The 11786-nt window shown below is 52.7% G+C and overlaps 7 protein-coding genes across 7 annotated transcripts; 5 read left to right on the forward strand and 2 right to left on the reverse strand.

Moving 5' to 3' along the window:
- Positions 1-338: 338 nt before the first annotated feature.
- On the reverse strand, positions 339-1169 carry ASPSYDRAFT_1169814 (uncharacterized protein; the record flags this gene model as incomplete). Its single annotated transcript, XM_040840232.1, has 2 exons — positions 339-833; positions 902-1169. 2 exons carry the CDS (start codon positions 1167-1169, stop codon positions 340-342), a joined length of 762 nt encoding a protein of 253 aa, XP_040696197.1.
- Positions 1170-1664: 495 nt separating this feature from the next.
- ASPSYDRAFT_95709 (uncharacterized protein) lies at positions 1665-2282 on the forward strand (the record flags this gene model as incomplete). Its single annotated transcript, XM_040853153.1, has 2 exons — positions 1665-1986; positions 2029-2282. The coding sequence occupies 2 exons, from the start codon at positions 1665-1667 to the stop codon at positions 2280-2282; spliced, it is 576 nt and encodes a 191-aa protein (XP_040696198.1).
- A 442-nt stretch (positions 2283-2724) lies between these two features.
- ASPSYDRAFT_137895 (uncharacterized protein) lies at positions 2725-3600 on the forward strand (the record flags this gene model as incomplete). The annotated part of the gene is made up of 2 exons (XM_040840810.1): positions 2725-2910; positions 2967-3600. The coding sequence occupies 2 exons, from the start codon at positions 2725-2727 to the stop codon at positions 3570-3572; spliced, it is 792 nt and encodes a 263-aa protein (XP_040696199.1). The 3' UTR covers positions 3573-3600.
- A 208-nt stretch (positions 3601-3808) lies between these two features.
- ASPSYDRAFT_95711 (sugar porter family MFS transporter) lies at positions 3809-5786 on the forward strand (the record flags this gene model as incomplete). Its single annotated transcript, XM_040853154.1, has 9 exons — positions 3809-3903; positions 3951-4108; positions 4159-4263; positions 4323-4682; positions 4732-5007; positions 5068-5290; positions 5336-5437; positions 5483-5647; positions 5693-5786. The coding sequence occupies 9 exons, from the start codon at positions 3809-3811 to the stop codon at positions 5784-5786; spliced, it is 1578 nt and encodes a 525-aa protein (XP_040696200.1).
- A 735-nt stretch (positions 5787-6521) lies between these two features.
- On the reverse strand, positions 6522-7892 carry ASPSYDRAFT_189727 (TauD/TfdA family dioxygenase; the record flags this gene model as incomplete). Its single annotated transcript, XM_040843622.1, has 2 exons — positions 6522-7577; positions 7622-7892. 2 exons carry the CDS (start codon positions 7890-7892, stop codon positions 6649-6651), a joined length of 1200 nt encoding a protein of 399 aa, XP_040696201.1. The 3' UTR covers positions 6522-6648.
- Positions 7893-8258: 366 nt separating this feature from the next.
- On the forward strand, positions 8259-10574 carry ASPSYDRAFT_62902 (OPT family oligopeptide transporter; the record flags this gene model as incomplete). The annotated part of the gene is made up of 4 exons (XM_040850189.1): positions 8259-8388; positions 8432-8599; positions 8644-9323; positions 9366-10574. 4 exons carry the CDS (start codon positions 8259-8261, stop codon positions 10572-10574), a joined length of 2187 nt encoding a protein of 728 aa, XP_040696202.1.
- A 319-nt stretch (positions 10575-10893) lies between these two features.
- ASPSYDRAFT_52028 (putative oxidoreductase, short-chain dehydrogenase/reductase family) lies at positions 10894-11780 on the forward strand. The gene is made up of 2 exons (XM_040848414.1): positions 10894-11292; positions 11347-11780. Exons 1-2 carry the CDS (start codon positions 10930-10932, stop codon positions 11719-11721), a joined length of 738 nt encoding a protein of 245 aa, XP_040696203.1. The 5' UTR covers positions 10894-10929; the 3' UTR covers positions 11722-11780.
- The last annotated feature ends 6 nt before the right edge of the window (positions 11781-11786 follow it).

Raw genomic sequence — 11786 nt, forward strand, 5'->3', positions numbered from 1 at the left:
ATAGATCAGTGTACCATTACGGTGGAAGTAAGTGCCTGTGGGTCTGCCTTTTACTGACGGCCTTAGTTTATACGCGGTGGTAGGGAGGCCAATCAATGGCGAATGGACTGTCAACAAAGAAAGAATTAAAAGGAAACAAAAAGAGCGTTTCGTCAAAGGTTCAAGGTTACAAATAGTATCAAACAAAGCACATGGACAATGCAGGCAGAGAGCTATCGCCACTCATGGATTGTCGAACAGCCCACAGATGTCGACATGCTCAATGCCCAAGGAAAACCACCAGCACTGCAAAATATCTACAACACGTCAGCCATAATGAACGACCTTTCTGGTGAGTACTCACGCGGCTGCGGCTGCCAGCACCTCCTGAGGCTTTGCACTTGACGCTATACCCATAAGCCCAAAGAACAAAACAGCAAAGAACGTACTCAGCCCCAGTTTCACGGGTTTCAAGGGAATGTAGGACAAGGCCCAGACCGGGCCGACCATCAGCAAAAGCCCGATGATGGAAAAAGCCCAGGCCACAACCCGGTCCTTGCGCTTGGAAGAATAGTATCGAATGTCCTGCGAAACGGGAAATGGAAGGCCGGCCTTGGGTGCCGGGACCTCCCACCATCCCATGTGGCGGAAGCGCTTTGACTTGTTGAGAATTCGCAGTAGCGGGGCTTGCCGTTGTGTACGGGCGGGGAAAAGATCCTCATGGTCAAGGTATTCTTTCTCCTCGGGGGCTATAGCGTTCTCGTAGTTTTTATGCCAGGTGTGGAGGCTCGTGATGTCCTTCTCTTCGACCGGATCGCGCGCGCAAAGCTGCAGATAAGACGCCATGTACTGGTCTAGATGTGGGATATCATCAAAAATCCGAACGAAATGAAGAGGAACAAGAGGGGCATGGGCGACGTACTATACTCCTTAAGCTGGGTTTGAGCGCAGCTGAGAACCGGCAGTCGTTCATCGTCGCCGTTCAAACAAAATGTCCCATTGTCAATCACGTCAGACCCGCGCCGCATGTAGTGAGCGTCGAGCCGATCCAGCGTCTTCTCGGTACGCGACAGGTTGCTCTGCATTCTCAAGATAACACGCGTGTTCAAGCGATCGAACCGACGGAAGAAGCAAAATGCAGCATCGGATGCTATGTCGTTGGCATAGCGCGGGTAGCCTTCCGGGGACATCGCCACGGTCAGGGTATGATACTAGATGGTTGCAAGGTCCAGAGGGCTTACCTATGTATTTTCGCGGCTCTCGCTCCATCTCCTCTTCTGTTAGCTCGTTTGAGGATGGTGGCACCGTTGACATGGGGGCCGTAGGAGTGCGGCGAGAGGATGAACCTTCATTGGGCCTTGAAGAGCTGGGAATGGAAGGCATCTTGGTCGATAGTGTTGGGGAAATGAGAAAACAGAGTATTAGAGAGAGTAACTACAACATTGCTGAGGGGCAAGGTTTGACCCTGACAGCGAGATAGACAACTGAGATGCTGGTTACACAGACGGCAATGCTGCCAACTAGTTCTGACACCTTAGGGCTAGACGAACATCAAACGCCATTATGAGACTTGCCATTCGCCCCGTCCCGTTCAATGTCTCGGATATCTCGTGTCCATGCCCTGGTCTGCCCCTGAGTTTATCCTCTGCAATGATGGCAGCTGAACTTCTCTTCAATCCTTCCAAATGCCCAGCCCAACCACCTACGCAGCATCTACCTTCCTTCTCCGAACTACGCACGTTCTTCTCTCACATCACTTGTACACCAACGGCATAGACATGGCCGACATCGAGCCCATGATGCTTTTGGGCCCAGCAAGCCTTCCTTCTAGCGAGCAGAGCGCACCCACGGTTGGACAAGGCTCCGAGTTCGAAGAACCCATCGACGACGCCGAGGTGCACCCGCGAGAAAACAGAAGAAAGCCACGGCAACAACCATCAGTCACCCCAAACAAAAGCAAAGGGGGAGAAAAGGAAAGGCACGGCAGGGAGGGTAGAAGGAAGCTGGGTATGTGAGATGGAGACAGTGGCTCCGACTCGGACGAACAAGGGAATGAGCGCTCCGACGACGATGGCAAAGAGCACAGGCGCTCCCGGGCAGACTCCTGGCTTCCGAGAAGGTGGAGGTTGAAAAAGTCTACTCTTGCCATGGAGGCGAACAGGGCAGCAGGATTCGATGGGACGTCTCAGGCTCCGGCCGCGACACGGAAACGCCTTTTCCAGGAACTCCATCATCTCTCGAACTACCCTCGGCGAGTCCTGCGCGCGATGCTTGGAAACGAAGCTGAGACATCTGATCCGTAGGTACAGGCTGTATTCGTTCGAGTGGGAGTGCAAATGCTGATCAATAATCTTCACAGTCCTTCCGATAAAGGACATGGACCAGGGCCCCGTTGAAACTCATTCTGTGGCTGGTTATTTTATGTCTAGCTTTGTGTATTTTATGTTTGATTGATCCTACGTTTGGCAGTTGGAACAATGTAACCCTAACCACACCTTGTAACAGGAGCTAACAAGGGCCCTTCAAACAGCAGACTGGCTCCCTTTGGTAGATTCATCTCGACAAACCCTCGTTCATTTTGCATTTTGGTTTCTACGCCCGTCTCGACAAAACTGTACAAGGGATGAATGACCAAAGCGGCCCGCGGAGCCCTAACTTGAAGGGTATAAGAGGGCCACAGTTTCCTTCGATTAGTTCCATTTCAGATCCCACCCTGAAGCGATTTCCTACTTGCTTTTAGCCATCATGTCCAGTGAAGAACTCAACCCCGTTGTCGCCACAGAGGTAACACATCTTGAAGAACTCCAGAAAGATGCGGATTTCCGCGCGACCATGGCCTCTGCAGCGCAGAGTATGGACAATGCCGGTGTTTTCAACGTACTGACAGGCTGGCCGGCTGTTTCTATCCTGTGCAATGTGCCTATAATGCCAGTGTGTACATCCCCCTAGTAAACCAAGGTGTTGAAGCTGACTTATAATCTTTCTAGGATATGACCTTTCTCGTGCCAGACGACAAGGTCCAGGAAGCGATTGATGCACTTGTTGCTACCCTCGGATATCATCGCTGCGTCTGCCCCAGGTGCCCGGAGCTCAACGAGGATCGTTGTCCAGACCAGCAACTTGCTTTTAATCCTGTGCGATTTCACACTGTTGGAGCGGTCCATTTCCACACCGGCACATACCGGTTTCCCCTGACGCTCTATCCAATGTCCAAGATGCTGTGGTGGCTCCGTGACTTAAACCATGAAAGCCTCTACCTCACGCTCGCATCTGAATGTGAGCTCGCGCCGTGGGCTGGACTCTATCCGGTCAGGGTCCTCAAGCAGCGTACCTTTGTCGAGTCCTTGATTTTGTGTCGTTGTCGAGACTATGGACGCAATCCCAGACTTGATTTGTTATGGGATATACTGCTTGTCCTCCTCATTGAGCCCCGCGTGGATTTGGTTGATGAATTCATGCCTTTCTGGCTCGCTTTTACTGACCCAGACAAAGTCCATGATACTGACGCTCTGCTATGTGAACTGCGTGATAAACTGACTACTACGGACGACGGTCTCCCGGCTCATCCTGCGCATTGCCCCGGCAGTGGGTAGTTGTAATTCAGAGTACAGCAGCGTCCTGCATGTGTTTTGCATTTTGTTTCTTTGATTAAAAAGTACGGCCTAGCTCGTTGGATCGTGTCCTCCAGCTCTCCACTCGACGCGGACAGTAATCTTCCATCAATCAGAATAGCTTCATAGAAAAATGCACCCCACTTTCTTTTATTTTCTTCCCCGCATGCTCACCTTCTCTTCGTCCTCTTCAGTATACTCTCCAGTAGACTGCTGCCATGTTTCGCACTGTCGAGGACCGGCCAACCCCAAAAAAGGTGTACAACTGGCGGCTGTACACCGAGGCAACGATAATCGCCACGGGCTCGCTGCTGTACGCCACCCTCTACAGATACGCAAGACACTACTAACAAGGATTAGTTTTGGCTATGATTCAGCCTTTATCGGAACGACCATTGCCCGCCAGAGCTTCGTGGACGCCTTTAACATCGTCGAGTCCGAGGCTGCTGATATTTCGAGCAATATCACGTCGACTTTCCAGGCCGGCGCTTTCTTTGGGGCGATTTTCTGCTTTTTATGTGAGCTTTCCATATATTACTCCAGTCTAGTCTGGCTAATAAAGTGCTAGTGACAGAAAGGATCGGACGGAAATGGGCTCTGCAGGCGAATACGCTTCTGTTTCTGATCGGAGCAGTCATCATGACGGCTGCCACCCATCAACTATCCTATATCTGTAGGCTAGAAACATTGTACTCATACGTGCTCATACACGCTCATACTAATACGGCAAAGACACAGGACGAGCACTGACCGGTATCGCCTGCGGCGCAATCACAGCAACAGTCCCAAGCTACATCGCCGAGCTATCCATCGTATCAATCCGCGGCATTCTCACCGGCTTCTTCGAAGTTTCATACCAGATTGGTAGCCTGGTGGGCTTCTGGATCAACTACGGAATCAACGAGAACATGGACAACTCGTCGACGGCGAGCTGGAGAGTTCCAATGGCAGTGCAGATCGTCCCAGCCGGTGTCCTCTTGCTCGGGGGATTCGTCCTCCACGAGAGCCCGCTATGGCTAATGCGGAAGAACCGCGAGGACGATGCAGCGACTGCGCTGGAAGCGTTGAGGAAGCTACCCCGGTCGCATCAGTGTGAGCACTCCAGTCTGTGGTGGGTAACCTAGCAAACTGACGAGGGCAGATGTACAGGAAGATATCGAGATGATCCGCTCCAGGCTCCAGGACGAGGCGCGCATTGCAGACAAGTACGGCCATGGCTCGTGGGCGTACTTCCGGGGCGCTCTATACGAGCTCTCGCGGCATGGGATGTGGAATCGCGTGCTGCTGGTATGGTGCGCCTTTGTGCTGCAGAATATGTCCGGTGCTGCAGCGATAAACTATTACTCTCCGACGCTGTTTGCCTCGCTGGGCATCACTGATGTCGCGCTGTATACTGGAATCTACGGCCTGGTGAAAGGTGAGTAGAGTACCCTCCATCTGCTCGTGTGCAAGGAATTACGGTAACCATCTGCTGCAGCGGTCGCATCGATCATTTTCTACGGCGTACTGATTGATATCTGGGGGCGTCGACGACCGACTGTCATCTCGTCTCTCGCCTGCTCGCTTTGTCTCTGGTTCGTGGGTGCGTATGTCAAGGTCGGTCATCCAGCTGATATCATCGACGCCGGGGGCGAGTTATCGCCGTCCACAGAGGCAGGTGGTAAAGCAGCAACGGCGATGATCATGATCTACTCAGTTTTGTAAGCCACTTTGCCATTCTACAGGCCAGTCACTAACTCCTTTAGCTGGTCCTTTGGCCTCAATGGGATCCCGTGGATTGTGTCGGCGGAGATCTTCCCAGGCGCGCTGCGAAACCTGACAGGAACATGGGCTGCACTTGTGCAATGGTACGTCTAAATGTCTTTTTACAGGGGTCCTCCTAATCCAAACAGGTTAATCCAGTTCGTCATCACCAAGGCGCTTCCCTATATCTTCAACCGCTTCGGGTACGGAACCTGGTTCTTTTTCGCCTCGTGGATGATGCTGGCGACCTTCTGGTCGTTCTTCTTCCTCCCAGAAACCAAGGGACGAACGCTGGACGAGATGGATGCGATTTTGTAAGTTTCTTTGCCGGGAACGCGACCGTTGGCTGACAACTGCAGTGGATACGAGGCCGGGCATTCCTCCACCAGCCACCAGCCCAAGATCGTCCCACCTGCCACAGCAAGTCTCGACCGCGGCGAAGAGACTGTTTAACTTGGTTGGATATCAGATCGTGGTCCGTTTACTGGGAAAGGTAGAACAGGTCGTTGAACGTCAAATTTTTTTTTTTTTTTTGCTGTAGATCTGCCGGTGGTCACGCAATCAGGTAATAGTAAGAGTTTGGGAAATCCTTCAATATCTTCGTAGTTTGATAGCGGCTTGATTTACTATTCTGACTATCCCTACTCTCAGGCAAGCTGCAGTGATGCAAGAACTGACCGAGTACCAAAGTAGAATGCGCTTCTATAAGGAGACTTCAGGCGCGTGTTCGCAGGCTGGCGGCCATGTATATTCCCAAGGAGATAAGGCAGTTTTATTCTCGGATTCAGTTTCTGCGAGTTTTGTCTCGTTCGCTAGTACTGAGTTATTGTCGGAAGGTGATTGCGAATGAGATTTCTATTACGCAGTAGCTGGCGGTGGTGTTGATATAGCACTGGGATGGACAGTGTGCGACTGGGTGTTGCGCGCAGTTGTATTTTTGATATCTCTGTCTCCAATTCAGTTCGTTACGAAAATATAGAAATTTTTTTATGAGATTTATCTCATACCGATATATGAACCAACATTTCTATGCATATAAGACAGTGGGAGCGGGATATATATTTCCAACTCGGAAGTCGGTATGCCCATGTTAAGTATTTTCGGGTAGTTAAAGCGATAGATATTAATATTGACTTGCTATATTTCATGCATATATTCATCTGAAGTGAAATATCAAACTGCTGAAGGGTTGTTCTGAGATAAAAATCAATCGCTGCTCGTTCAAACTACCAGGTTACGAAGCCATAACTTCAACTACAACTACCTAATTGGGAAGTACTTACGAGGCATACAATCATTCAAGTTTCTTCCTCGTCTACTGACTTCTCACAAAAGGATCCAGCGGAAAGACCGAGCTCTCCGCGGAAATACCATCATACACATACTCCCACCGCGACTTCAACCCACCAGGCGTCTTCCAAGCCAGCTCCGGATCTCGGAGCCACAGGCGCACCAGATGACGGCGCTTCGCATCGGAATCCGTGAACTCGGCGCGCGCGTGGAAAATCGACAGATTATTGACAACCTGTATATCGCCCTTGCGAAAGTCAAGCGACACCGCCGACTTCTCTGCAAGGTAGTGCAGCGCATCCAAGGCCTCTGCCTGGGCTTCGGTGATAGGTGGGAGGTTCGCCGCGCGAGGCTTCCCCCAGTAGCCCGTAAAATTACGGCGGGCGTACTGAATGATCAAGCGCTCAGGAGAGTCTCCATCCTCTGGCTGATGGTACAGAAGTGGACGACTGATGGCCTCCTTTCCCTGGTCGGTAACCCACGGCTCAGCGAGGGTGTGGATGAGATCAGGTCTGGTGCGGGCCAACTCGTTGTACACATGCCAGCTGCTAGAGAGGTAGCTCTGGCCGCCGCTCTCTGCCTCTTCAAGGGCGAATAGTGTGATGATGTCGCCGGCGTCAGTATGAAAGACCTGCTTCTCGGTTGTATACGCGGGGGCCTTGATGGTCTTGGTGTCGACCTTGCGACTGAGGTCGGTGATGTGGGCGAGGACTACGTCGGCTGGCTGGCCCTGCCAGTTGTTGTCTTGACGCCCGCGGACAGTTGCGATGTGCGAGGTGATTCCTGCGTAGATTATGATGTTCTCTTCGCGCGTGTGCTGGTCGACAGGGACGCCGCGGATTACCTTGAACCCACGACCTCGATGGATCTCCTTTGAGATGGAGCGAAGGGTTTGGTGTAACTTGGGCAGGGGGAATGTTCCCTGGTTCACAAGTCCCAGAGGCACATTTAGACCTGGTTCGTTAGGCTAAGACCCTGTAATAGGCGAAGTGGCATACCTTTGAAGTGCTGGAGGGCCCCCTCGACTTCTTTTAGGTCATCTTCGGTCAGATGGTAGTTCCAGTCGTATACCTGGGCCAGATCTTTTCCATCCCAGGCAAGTTCAGAGTTGAGCTTCTGCGGAAAGCCCTCTGGCAGCGTCCGAGGAAGGTCTTCCTGCTGGCGTCGCTTGGTGCGGGCGGCGTACTTGATGGGGTCCGGCAGGTATTGGATATCAGGCTGGCCAGGAGGACCAACAGGCACGGGCGGAATAACTGCAACAGGGGCCATTTTAGCAATTATAGTACGTGATAGTACCAGTCGATGGATAGCAGAGATAGATGAAGAGCAGAAATGGCCCCTCTTTCATCCTGTCGCGAACGCAATCAGCGTCGTAGATGGCGTTAATGAGACCCCGCATGGTTTTGATCATCTGGCGCCCTGATTACGACAAGCATTGCCAAGGAGAATGGAAATTAATAAATATTAATAAATAGAGATCTTACAGGCCTCGGCTTTTTCCGCTGGTTTATGGAGTCTGTTGTTCCTCATTTAAGGGCTGATTGCGCCATCGCAATGTAACCCAACGCAGCAGCAGTAGAGTCTGGATATAAACAGGCTTCCCCCTTGGGTAAATGTTATACAGGGACAGATTCAATGGCTCCAGCTGCCCTTCACAAAGACAGTGCAGTGGTGGAAACTGCCGTGGACAGGGACAGCGATGCCGGGCATGTCCAGGCGGACGACGGCGTTCAATATGTCAAGGGCCACCCTGTGATCCGCACTGGTTAGTTATTCTCTCTATACATAAGACAAGTCTAACTATGTAGGCACCGATGTCTCCAAATTCATCGTTTCTGACCGCGATGACGGTGATCCTGCGCTGACCTTTCGCTCCATCGTACTGGGCACCATCTTCACTGCGCTGTCCAGTGTGATTACTATTCTCTACGTGTTCAAGCCGTACCAAGTGCAGGTGTCGGCGGTTTTCCTGCAGCGTACGTGGTTTGGTTCCTATAATGACAGCCGCTAACCAGCTCAGTTCTTGTCTTCATCTTCGGAGAAGCCTGGGCTACTTTTACCCCCCGGCCGGAGCGATTCCCACACCCGTGGTTCCAAAAGACTCTGCGCTTCCTGAACTCTGGCCAGCACTTCGGAATCAAAGAGCACGTAGTCGCCGCGCTCATCGCATCGTCAGGAAACAATGGGATTGCCGGTGCCGAGGTGCACGCCGTCGAGCGACTGTTCTACGACTTGCACATCTCAGCATCCACCGCCGTACTGAGTACTTTCTCCATTGCCCTCTGTGGATTCGTCCTTGCAGGCCTGCTGCGCCCGCTGATTGTCTATCCTGCTGAGATGGTCTACTGGTCGACCCTGCCGCAGGTGGTCTTGTATCAGAATCTGCACTTCGACCCGCGCGCCAACAAACGCCGATTGACCAAGTTTGGCTGGGCTTTGGGCATCGCAGCAGTTTGGGAGCTGTTTCCTGCGTACATAGTAACTTGGTTTGGGGGTCTGTCGGTCTTCTGTCTCACGTCGATGCGCGCACCAGAGAATACAAGGAAGATATTCACGACCATCTTCGGAGGCGCCTCTTCCAACGAGGGAATGGGGCTGCTGAACTTTTCGCTGGACTGGCAGTATATCCAAAGCCTGTATATCTCACTTCCTCTGAAGCAGCAGATAAACTCCTGGATCGGGTATGCGATCTTCTACGTGGTGATGGCCGGGTTATACTAAGGCAACGCCTGGGATGCAAAGTCGTTTCCCTTCATGTCGACCTCGCTGTTCAAGAGCAGTGGAGACACCTTCTCGCCAGACTCGGTCACAAACGCAGAGGGGACAATCGACTACGACAAGCTTGCGCAAGTCGGCCTGCCGAATCTAACATCCAGCACCGTTTGGGGCTACCTGACGCAAAACCTCGCCATCGGCGCTCTAATTACACACGTCCTCATCTTCTACTGGAAAGACATGGCGCGGGCATGGAAACAGGCACGAAGCAGAACCCAGCCTGATCCACACTACCAAGGCATGCTCAAATACAAAGAGGTCCCCATGTGGTGGTACATCGCCTCCTTCGTGTTGGCCTTCTTCGCGGGCCTCATCGTGACAATAAAGGGAGAAACCACCCTCCCAGTATGGGGATACCTTATCTCGTTGATCCTCGGTGCCTTTATCGCCCCCTTCTCCTGCGTACTCTACGGCCTCTACGGCACCGGCGTGTCCACGAACCAGCTCTCCAAAATGGTCGCCGGTGCCCTGCACCCCGGCCGTCCCCTCGCAGGGCTCTACTTCGCGAGCTGGTCTCACCAGGTCATCCTCCTCTCCGTGAACCTCGCCAACTGGCTCAAAGTAGGGCAGTACACCAAGGTCCCGCACAGAATCATGTTCGCCACTCAGGTCTACGGCACCCTCCTCGGCGCCGCCCTCAACTACGTCGTCATGATCACAATCGTCACGAACCAGCGCGAGATCCTCCTCGACCCAATCGGGAACAACGTCTGGAGCGGCTCAACAGTCCAGTCCCTCAACAGCCAAGCAATCACCTGGTCCCTGGCAAAGCAAGTCTACGGCACCGAGGGCCGATACCTCATCGTGCCGTTGGGGCTGCTAATCGGACTCGCCCTCCCAGTCGCACACTGGGCCGTCCTCAAACTGTCCCCCCGGGCCAAGAGCTGGCCGCTCAACACGGCAATCGTGGCCTCGTTCGCGGGCGAGCGATACTTTGGCAACACGGCGTGGGTATGGTCTGCGATTGCGGTGGGTGTGTTTTCGCAGTTCTGGCTGCGGCAGCGCATGCCAAGGGTTTATAACGAGTATAACTATCTGATCGGGGCGGCGCTGGACGGGGGTTCGCAGTTTATTATCTTTGTGCTGTCGTTTGCGGTGCTGGGTGCTAGTGGCACCGAAAGGCCCTTTCCGACTTGGTGGGGGAATCCAGAGGGGAATCCAGATCATTGCTTGTAATATGAGCATTGATTTACTTGATCGTATTTACTTAATCTAATGGTGGACGAGTGCAGGTGGAAGAATACAGTACTGTGGCAGTGACGGAGATAAGCAGGCCCTAACGGGGACGACGTCAAGACTCAAGACTGCAGACTTAGAGTTTTCCCTTCTAACGGTCGACCAGTTTATTGTCGACCCTGACTGGACATTCCGTAAGCTTAGCCTCGGATAGACAGAAAGTAGATGGAAAATGGAATGAATGTCCGGCCGCTGCGTACTGCGACCGGAGTCCGACTTAAGCCCGAGCCTCTATAAGTATTCGTGACGCGCCACTGCTACAAATCAAAGCACATTCAAGCACACTCAATCTACAATGTCTCTCTCTGGAAAAGTCGTTCTCATCACCGGCGCCTCCAAAGGCATCGGCAAAGCCACCGCCCAGCGTCTCGCCAGCGAAGGCGCCAGCGTCGTCCTCAACTACAACACGGACGCCCCCTCCGCCAACGAACTCGTCCAGGAAATCGGCCAAGAACGAGCTCTCGCTGTACAAGCCGACGCTTCCAAGCTCCCAGATCTCGACCGTCTCGTTGACGCCGCGGTCGAAAAGTTCGGCAAGATCGATATCCTCATCCCAAATGCTGGCATCATGCCCATGCGCGATCTGGAACACACCACGGAGGAGGACTTTGACCGCGTCTACAACATCACAGTCAAGGGGCCGTACTTTCTTGCACAGGTATATATTCACTTCCTCAATTGAACTTTGGTATGTAGTAACCGACCCCCGCAGAAAGCAGCAAAGCACATCCCATCAGGCGGGCGCATTATCTTCGTCTCCACGAGCGTCATCGGTCTGTCCAACATCGCCCCTCCATATCTCCTCTACGGCTCGGCCAAGGGTGCCGTCGAACAAATGTCGCGGATCATGGCCAAAGATCTCGCCCGGAGCGGCATCCTAGTGAACTGCATCGCCCCCGTTCCAACGACCACAGGGCTCTTTCTCGAGGGCAAGTCGGATCAGGTCCTCAAGGCCGTCGCTGGAAATAGTCCGTTTGGTCGCATTGGCGATCCAGATGAGATTGCAAATGCGGTTTACTTTCTTTGTGGAAAGGATAGTAACTGGGTGTCGGGGCAGGTTCTGCGGGTGAATGGTGCGATGGCATAGCCATGAATCGATATTATAAGCGACAGTACCACAGTATATATACATGAAATGAATCGTACAGAACC

Source organism: Aspergillus sydowii (genome assembly GCF_001890705.1).
Source record: "Aspergillus sydowii CBS 593.65 unplaced genomic scaffold ASPSYscaffold_21, whole genome shotgun sequence".
NCBI lineage: Eukaryota > Fungi > Ascomycota > Eurotiomycetes > Eurotiales > Aspergillaceae > Aspergillus > Aspergillus sydowii.